The following is a 9,723-nucleotide window of genomic DNA, read 5'->3' on the forward strand; positions in this document are numbered from 1 at the left end:
CAATGGTCGTCAGACTACCTCCACACCCTGCAACAACGCTTCAAATGGCGTACACCTCGATGTAATCTTCAAGTGGATGATCTTGTCGCTGTGAAGGATGACCACACCTCACCCTTGCAATGGCCCTTGGCCAGAGTCATCGCCATACATCCAAATACCCATGACGACATGGTGCGAGTCGTCACCATCCGCACAGCCCACTCCACTTACAAGCGACCCATTACAAAACTTATTAAGTTACCCATTGCATAAATCTTAGTTACCTCAACGTTTTTTCTTTTTTTGAGACTGACGCTCAAGGCGGGCGGTGTTAATAAATTGTTAATAAATTGTTAATCTTATTTATGTTATCATTTTATATCTCTATATGTTGAGTAGAACCGCGGTTGTACTGTGGTACGTCCCCGAATTATATTATACCTGCTGTTTTTTTGGGGTTATTTTTTGGGGATTTTTATTTAGATAATTTAGTTGGTGGTTGGTAACACAATTTTATAATATATTACCTATTCTAATTAATTATTAGAATGCACATATTATACAATCTCATTTCATTCTATTTTCGAACAATATTAAAATAAATAACACGGCAGCAGACATATTATTGTATTATACCATAATGTTATGTTTATTATATATTATTATTATTTAATATTTAAATATCTATATTATTGATACGTTGAATCAAAGGTCGAACGAAAATGTTAACATGTAGGTACCTAGTAACATATTAAAACTATGTACTGTACACCGGTGTTATTCATTAATTATACATTTATAATATATAGTCATCGCTTTGGTATCTTCTCTATTTTAATTGTGTCAGTGGTAATATTATTTTTTTAAAAGACAAGCTGTACGTGCATTGTATCTTCACGGGCTTTCCTTAGAACATTTTAAGAAGTAGGCTAAATGTCTGTGTGGTGTTGTGCAGTAATTTCAATCAAACACATAGGTCGTTAAGATATTGAAACAATAGAAAATTAGGGTGAAAGGTTAGGAGCCCAGTTATAAAAAATAAAATAGTTAAGTTACTCACAATTAATTATTTAATTACCTACTCAAAAGTCATAATGATAACGTTTAGGCTCGAGTCACATTATTTGATGTGTGACATCATCAACGTGTTGATGATTATAATTATTCATTATTAATGTAAATTACAGTAGGTATCACATATCTAATTAATGTTAAATTGTACAACTTTTAAGTCAGTGGCTGGCAATTATATGTATGGAGGTCCAGATAATTTGAAAAAAGAATGTCATTGACCAGAAAAATGTAAATACCTACCTGTTACTTGTTAGTTAATAAATGTATTTGTTTTGGTCTTACAAACACAGTTTTAATATTAAATAACCAAGATTAGTGATTTTAATTATTTTGTTGTAATTGAAAAAATATTATTACCCAGGGGTAATGGGCGTTTACTTAAAACTTGTCAAGTATAGTCAAATATTGAAATATGATAAGTTATATGCAATTAATATATTTAATGCAACTTATCGGTTATCATATTAACCAATATAAATATAATATGAAATATCTTAGGCTGACAAACCATCTCCGCTCAGAATCGTTTTTCGTATACAATAATATTATATCATCGAATTAAAATTTAACACCATTCCATAACCATGACCCACTTGTAACCTACTGTACAGCAGAGTGATATCCACTTACCCGCTTTGTTTCCATAAATACTCATAATAAATGTTGCGTAAATATTATATTATAATAAATGTACACATTCTCAAGCAAATTAACTGTCAAGGATAGGCGTGAGATAATGATGCGAAACTGTGTAATTTGTTAATAAATATGGCATATTCATGTGCCCGAACAACCCATAAACATTTTCCGACAATATAACTCTTCTGACCGTTGCAATTGTATTTATACATTTCTGTTTCTAATATTATGTCTAGTTATTTCCATACTATATTCGAACAATATTATGAGATATAACATGGCAGCAGACATATTGTATTATATTATATAAATACTATATAATTTTTTTTTTTTTTTTTATAGCATTATAGGCCATTTAGGCCCTTTGCTGCCAATATCAAATTCTTCCACTCTTCTCTATTATATGCATGCATTAGGTCTCCATGCCAATCTGGTCTTAACACCTGGATATCTCTTTTGACTGCATCAATCCAACGCTGCTTCGGTCTGCCGCGAGGTCTTTTCCTGTTTAAGTTGTTTACAATTACCTTCTTGACAATACTATTATCCGCTCTCCAAACGTGACCAGCCCACTCCATTCTAGTGCCTTTTACAAATTGTACTATATTTCCTTTTCCATATAATTGTTGTATTTGTTCGTTTGACCTTCTCTCCCACACTTGGGTATCAGGATTATATACTGCAATGTAGTCATGTAGTACATAATGTACGAACACTACGCATCTCACAGAGGTATTGTTCATTAATTATAAATTTATATAGTAATAATAATTAATACACAATACGCATTCATATGTACGTTGAGTACTTTTATATAGATAAATACCATTAAAATATATACTAACAGACTGTATTTTCTCAGAACCTTTATTGTATAGACTGTTTTTTTTTCCACCTAAATAATCTTTCACAATGGGTCACCAATTGGAAGATAAAAATCAACGAATCCAAGTTTTCCTTTGTCACTTTTACACTTCGACCTCATAGCTGTCCAGCTGTATCAATAAACAACATTGACATCCCTTGATATAACTTTGGATCTAGTAGGCGATTATTAACGATTCGAATCGATACTTTTAATTGATTTCATGTATTTTTTTTAGTCTAAAGTCGTCCAAGTAGCGGAGTTCACATAACATTGGCAATGCAAAATACAAACCAAGTACCAGAACCGCTTATATTATATGGACCAGCAAAATACGAGTATAAGAAATGCCGAGATATTTCAAGTACTACAATCCTTCCGAAAGTAAGTACAGTAATAGCCGTATAGACTGATAGATAAATACAAGTAACACATTTTTGATTTTAGAGCTGAGGTTTTCTGTGATATTAAACTAGAAACAGATGATGGTGGAAGTATATTCGGTCATAAAGTGGTTTTGGCATCGGCTAGTCCATATTTCCATGGAGTCTTCACAAATTTTAAAGAAAATAATCAAGATATTGTTGTCATCAAAAACTTAGATTCCACCGCATTACAACTATTAGTAGAGTTTATTTATTCAGGGTAGGTCACAGTCACTGACAAAAATGTACAGGTAATAATGGTGATGTTTGATTTTAATTGGATGACAAAACTATTTAATTTATTTTTTGTTTATTTCTCAAGGATTTGTTACCAGCATCAAAAGTTTTGCAGTTACAAGACGTAAAAGAAGTGTGCTGTGATTTTTTACAGGCACAACTATGCCTTACAAATTGTATTGGTATATTTGCGTTAGCTGATTTACATAACTGTACGAAATTGTTATCAAGTACAGAATTATATATTCAACAGCACTTTTCGTACGAAATATTATTTATTATTATAGTTCTATAATGAAATTTTAATTATTATTGTTATTATATATGGTCCTTAGAGAAGTGGTAGAAGGAGATAAATTCCTGTCCTTATCATCCGAACAAATTACTAAGTTGATTGCCAGCGAGGAACTTAAAGTTCCATCTGAAGAAAAAGTAGATGAATTAAAATTGATAATTGTTATACCTACTTTAGTATTAAAGAAGGAACAATTAAATAACTTATTTATATATATTATTATATTAAGTATATTGATTGTTTTAGGTATTTGAAAGTGTGATTCGATGGGTAAAACATGATTTGGATTCTAGAAAACAAATTTTGCCCCAATTAATGGCACATGTACGTCTACCATTAACATTGAAAAATTACATACTAAAACATGTAGTTACGGAACCTCTTCTTAATAATTGTCCTAAATGTAAGTTTTAATAAATATGATTTTTTTGCGATTTATCATAAACTTTATATTTTTATAATTTTTCAAGGTAAAGATTACGTAATTGAAGCATTACATTTGTATTTACTTAAGTCAGATGAGATTATCGCCATGCCATATAATATCCGGACAAAACATAGACAGTCTGGTGGTTCTCATAAAGTATGATATCCTTATAATTTATTTATTTTTCTAATATATTAACGATTTAATTATAACAGGTTATTTTAGCTGTTGGTGGATTAAATTACAATGGTAATTTATTAGATAGTACAGAATGGTATGACTCAAAAATCAACAAATGGCAGACTGGACCAAAAATGATTACAACACGTTGCAGTGGTGGTCTAGCTGTAGTAAAAGACAATTTTGTGTTATATATCGGTGGTTGTAATCAATCTAATTCATCTCTTCGATCTGCTGATCTTATAGATTTATCTTCAGAATCACTTAGTTGGAAACCAACTACTAACATGTTAGTTCAACGAAAATGGTTAGGAGTTGGTGTGATAAATAATTTTGTATACGCCGTAAGTTATATTGACATTTTACATACGAGATGATTAGTAATTTCAGTTATTAAGTTGTACCTAATATACATTTTATAATAAATTCAAGGTTGGTGGTTATGATAATAATAGATGTTTAAAAAGTGCAGAGGTTTTTGACTGCAGAACTCAAGAATGGCATATGGTAGCTAGTATGTCTACTGAAAGACATAATTTTGGGGTTGGAGTATTGAATAATATTTTATATGCGGTAATGTAATATTCTATTATATTATGAATTTCCTCGAAAATATAACCACTGAATATATCCCAAAAATAAAATTTTTCGATAGTGAACTTAAAATTTTAAATTTACTTATAAATAATATACTAATTCAAATATTTGTTTAAATACTAGCTTAATTAAATTATTTAATAATTACACGAGTAACTGATTTCTTGTGTTGACTGAAAAACCAATACATTATAGAAGTATTAAAATTTGAATATTTTTTACAGTTTCATACAATATATATTAATAAAATTAAACTTAGTATTTTTATTAACTATTGGACTTGATAATAGTGTTTATGTTTGAAAATATTCTGGACAAACTATGTAAAAGTAAATGTCTATTTTCGACAATTCATAATATTTTTCATTTTTCATTTTTATTATTTGCTTATTCATACACGTACAAGATTGATTTTCTTATAATTACTATTGAAATGATACAAACTTATTTTAGTTGACCGTTTCATAAATATGTATTCAATCTCTGACATTGGAAAATACCATGCATTAATATAATATAAATCTTGTTTTCCATAGGTTTATTTTCAAGGACAATTTTTAATGCGCAAGTTTTACTAATTCAAATGTGTATAATAGGTAGGAGGAGTTTCTTATGATTATCAGTGGTTAAACTCTGTTGAATGTTATCATCCAAGTCTTGATAAATGGACACCTGTAGCAGAAATGAGTGTAAGTCGCGCTGGAGTGGGCGTTGGAGTTTTAGATGATGTACTTTATGCTGTAGGCGGTAATGATGGATTAAATGTTCACAAAAGTGTTGAAGCATACAGTCCAAGTACAGGAGTTTGGACTAATATTCCGGACATGCATTTGTGTCGGAGTAGTGCAGGTATGACTACACGTTTAATAATTCTTAACTATTATTGTATGAAACATATTTTTTTAAATATATTAATTAATTGAAGTTTAACTTCTTAATATAATAGGAGTAGCAGTATTAGATGGATTATTGTATGTCATCGGAGGTTGGACGGAACTTCTTATTTGGATTCTGTAGAATATTACAATCCTAAAACTAATAAATGGACCGTGGTCACTGCGTCAATGAAGGTTGCAAGGAGTTTAGTCAGAGTTGTAGTCATTGAAAGGCCACGATATTTAAAAAAACGGAATCAATCATGTTTTTCATTTTTGATTGAATATATCAATATATATTCAATTATCTCATTTTGTACAATAGTATCTTTATTCTTTTTCTATTTATTTTCTAGTTTTTGATTGTTTTAATAATAGGGTTTTTATACCTACACTAGACATTTACAGTTGATAGGCCACCATATCCATATGTTTAAATAACAGCATTCAATACGTTTTATTTTTATACCACTACTATCCTAATTTGTATGATAATATATTTATTTTTTTTCTATTAATGGTACAGTTTTTGGTTGTTTTATTAAGATATTTTCGTATTATATCTCTTCGTCAATATCAAGAAACTTTGCAGTTAATGTTGTCGTTAATTAATATGCATAAAATGTTAAATTTTTTTAATGATTGTCAATTTAAAACAAGGTTTCTCGTGAGTCTTTAATACTGTAACAAAATTATGTAAAAAGTATAGACCTTTAGGTAGACAGTTAATTAATTCTATAGATATTTTATGTTCAAATGTGTATGACATTTAATATTTGATTGAAGAATAACAATTTTAGTCATTTCGTTTTGATTTAATAATTAATTCGTTGATATATAAAACTTTTAAAGTAAGTACATAATGTTATATATTTTACATGCTTGATGACATTTTCAAGTGCAATGTTTTCAACAAAAATTATTAATTCAACCTACAGTGTCATTTGTAGTCGAATAATTTTTTTGTAAATACCTAATGTTTCTCTTAACGATTAACAATTTAGTATAATAGCTATTACAAAGCAACGTACTAAGTACAGGTACCAATATTCTAATATAAAACAATTAGGTTTTATAGAGTAGGTAACGACAAAAACTAGTACTTATTTTAACAATTTGTCGACTTTTGGGAAGTGGATAATTTGGTAGCTAATCTAAACCAATTACAAATTATTATTATTATCAACGTGATAATATTAAATTATATAGTTAAGTATGTATAGTTACCTACACGTATTAAACAAAATGTGCGATATAATAATATGTACTCTACTTTTAACATTGCATAAAATAATTAAATGATTTGTTATCCACATGCATTATGGCCACACACGTATTTATTTTGTTAATATTATATTTCAAATTTGAGAGTGGTCCAAACTTAACGATACTTTTAAACAATTGACATAAATTTATATGTACTTTAATTTACTCATTTCATGACCCACTATATATAAGTCATAAATAGCTATGGTAAGGTTACAAATTCATAACGGGAAACATCATAAAATAACATATAAAATAAATAATATAGATATTACACCAGCTTCTAGATACGTGTCGGGTACAGCCGCAGCTCCACTTAAACAAAAGACGTTTTACTACTAACTAACTAAAATTAAAAGATAGAAAAGAAGACACACGATTAGGTACCGTGTTAATGTATTATTAATGAATAATGAACAACACCGCTGTATAGTTTGTAGTGTTTAATAAAAACAATATACAGTAGAACTTCCATATTATAACGGTCACCAAAGGGACGGTAAATAATGACCGCTATTTAGAGGTGCCCGTCCTACAGAGGTAGAATAACACTAGGATACACTCGACGGGACCAAAAAAATTGACCGTTACATAGAGGTGACCGTTAACGGAAGTTTTACTGTAATACTATATTATAGTTTACCTAATACAATATGTCTGCTGCCATGTAATTTCTTATAATATAGGTAGTTCGAAAATAGTATTCGGTAAACAAATAAGATACAAATTTAATTAAAAGTGAATTTAATAGACATTTTTAATACTTCAATTAAGTTTAAATTAAGTTAACTAAGAGGTAATGTTAACTCAACTTAACTTCAATTAATAAGTATATTATTATAAGTTAATAGTGAAAAAAAAATAATTCATTTATGAGTTATTATTCAATAAAATAAGTGATAATAACTTAAATAGTAATCATCATTCATAAGTACATAGACATTCAAACAATCTATGATAATCATTAATTTACTAATAAAAATAATGAATAATTATTATTTAATAATGAGTAATGTTTAGGTATTTATGAATATAATTTGTGGCAACGATGTCTTCATACGGATGGGTGACTAATGTTACCACTATATTAATATTTATTTAAAGTTACTATTATTGTAACCAGGGCTTAAATCAAAAATAATAACACCGTTTACCATTATATGGATATTAAACGTTATGATCGAATCACTGTTTAACGTTATATACGTAAAGGTAATATAATATTATTGTGGTACCAACCAACAGCTGAATATTTAAATAAAAATCGCATTAAAAATTAAATGTTTTACAAAACATGTCTCATATGAATGTACCTAGGTACTGAAAAAAATATCAAAATTTCACCTCATCTGCATAAAAAAAATTGTATATCTTACCTTCATTAAAAACAGCGTGAGATGTAGTTGTTGTATTTATAAAGGCGATAATATAAAAATTCTACGACAGTCATTCAAAAATATTGAACATCTATATGAACTGAGTTTTGTCTCTCGGGACTACGTATTAAAGATTTCTACGCACTACTAGCAACTAGTTACTGACTCGCCGTTCGAGCTTCTAAACGATGATTATTTGCCTGGTGGTGTCAAACTGTTATTATAATTTAAATAAATCTAAGTGATAGCATTTATTCATGTGTTTAATAGTTGCATAAATTGTATACATTTATGTTTTATCAAAACTAAATAATATATAATTAATAAATAGCATATCGATAACATTGTTATAATTATTATAAGTAGGTATATTATTATCATAGAACATTCAGATTTAAGGAGACAAAAACAATACATATTTAATAGCATAATAATTTTTGTTATAATTATCAGGTATAAACAGCGATAATTATTTAATTAACAATACGAAAAACCTTGGTAAATCGATTCTGTGTATAGATATATAGATGATTTTTAAACTTTGGACACTATATTTTATACAAATATTAGCTATAGCTATTATGAGACATGTGTACATTGTACATAGAATATATATATTTCGTTTGGCTTTGTCTAATAAGAATATTGTTTTTATCACTGTTGTAATAGGATCGGTCGCGTCCCGTGTATTAGTACTTACTACTTACTATTGACATTAATTTATTATCTTATGAAGATTGCAAATGGACTGTTATTAAGGACTTCAAATTAGGCATTTTCAAATTGTATGCATGTAGGTCTTGTAAATGTGTGCGCAGTTAGTGATCGTTACTCGTTAGAGTGTGTGACAGTGTACATAAGTCATGGTGGACCTCTCCCGCACGCACTAGTCACTACCTATCGGCTTTAGCCCGATAACCGTAAACAACGTATATGAGATTTTTATTATATTTTTAAATCATCATAATATTATATATTTTTTTGAAAAGTCGTATTTCATTTTTTTTCCGTTGTGCAGAAACTGACATACGTACCTGATTTTTACCGTGTAGCCGTGTAGGAACTAACGTATGTAATTTTGTACCTACTACTCTCGTGTTGAAACATACATTCACCCCTCATCTTAATGTACTTTTCGTCAATTCTACCGATGGTCCTGATAACGCGATAAGACTTTGGAAAACTTATTTGTATTCGCGCGTTAATATGTCTACTTAAGATCGATCAGACCACTTTTAGAATATTTAATTTAATTTTCGAATAATCAACATTAAAAATGAATTAAACATTTTCATCCAAACAAAATGATTAGGAGTTTAAGAACTACATTTTAAAGAAGTGGTCTGATCGATTTCAGGTAGACGTGTTAACCAATTAAAATCAGTAAGTTGTCAGAATTAATATCGCTTTATCAGGTCCATTGGTACGATTGACAAGATATTGGTAAATTTTAGTTGAAAAATTGTCCATTTGCAATCTCCATAAAAA

At 28.9% G+C, this 9,723-nt stretch overlaps 3 protein-coding genes across 3 annotated transcripts; all 3 read left to right on the forward strand.

The window, feature by feature from the left end:
- Nucleotides 1-2,566: 2,566 nt before the first annotated feature.
- Nucleotides 2,567-3,349, forward strand: LOC115033935 (ring canal kelch homolog). Its single transcript, XM_029488854.1, has 3 exons — nt 2,567-2,941; nt 3,005-3,233; nt 3,305-3,349. The coding sequence occupies exons 1-2, from the start codon at nt 2,877-2,879 to the stop codon at nt 3,204-3,206; spliced, it is 267 nt and encodes an 88-aa protein (XP_029344714.1). The 5' UTR covers nt 2,567-2,876; the 3' UTR covers nt 3,207-3,233; nt 3,305-3,349.
- On the forward strand, nt 3,226-5,305 carry LOC115033597 (ring canal kelch homolog). The gene is made up of 7 exons (XM_029486439.1): nt 3,226-3,233; nt 3,555-3,690; nt 3,761-3,917; nt 3,985-4,097; nt 4,157-4,465; nt 4,554-4,694; nt 5,268-5,305. The coding sequence occupies exons 1-7, from the start codon at nt 3,226-3,228 to the stop codon at nt 5,277-5,279; spliced, it is 876 nt and encodes a 291-aa protein (XP_029342299.1). The 3' UTR covers nt 5,280-5,305.
- A 19-nt stretch (nt 5,306-5,324) lies between these two features.
- On the forward strand, nt 5,325-6,111 carry LOC115033936 (kelch-like protein 2). Its single transcript, XM_029488855.1, has 2 exons — nt 5,325-5,567; nt 5,665-6,111. Exons 1-2 carry the CDS (start codon nt 5,402-5,404, stop codon nt 5,733-5,735), a joined length of 237 nt encoding a protein of 78 aa, XP_029344715.1. The 5' UTR covers nt 5,325-5,401; the 3' UTR covers nt 5,736-6,111.
- The last annotated feature ends 3,612 nt before the right edge of the window (nt 6,112-9,723 follow it).

Source organism: Acyrthosiphon pisum, chromosome A1 (genome assembly GCF_005508785.2).
Source record: "Acyrthosiphon pisum isolate AL4f chromosome A1, pea_aphid_22Mar2018_4r6ur, whole genome shotgun sequence".
Taxonomy (NCBI): Eukaryota; Metazoa; Arthropoda; class Insecta; order Hemiptera; family Aphididae; genus Acyrthosiphon; species Acyrthosiphon pisum.

Excerpts from the sequence above, each read along its gene's own strand:
- LOC115033597 (XM_029486439.1), top strand. Across the intron at positions 3,691-3,760 it reads TAATTGTTATACCTACTTTA|GTATTTGAAAGTGTGATTCG; the intron begins GTATTAAAGAAG and ends TGATTGTTTTAG. Across the intron at positions 4,098-4,156 it reads AGTCTGGTGGTTCTCATAAA|GTTATTTTAGCTGTTGGTGG; the intron begins GTATGATATCCT and ends TAATTATAACAG.
- LOC115033936 (XM_029488855.1), top strand. The coding sequence starts at position 5,402 with ATGAGTGTAAGTCGCGCTGGAGTGGGCGTTGGAGTTTTAGATGATGTA. Across the intron at positions 5,568-5,664 it reads TTTGTGTCGGAGTAGTGCAG|GAGTAGCAGTATTAGATGGA; the intron begins GTATGACTACAC and ends TTAATATAATAG.
- LOC115033935 (XM_029488854.1), top strand. The coding sequence starts at position 2,877 with ATGGACCAGCAAAATACGAGTATAAGAAATGCCGAGATATTTCAAGTA. Across the intron at positions 2,942-3,004 it reads GTACTACAATCCTTCCGAAA|AGCTGAGGTTTTCTGTGATA; the intron begins GTAAGTACAGTA and ends TTTTGATTTTAG.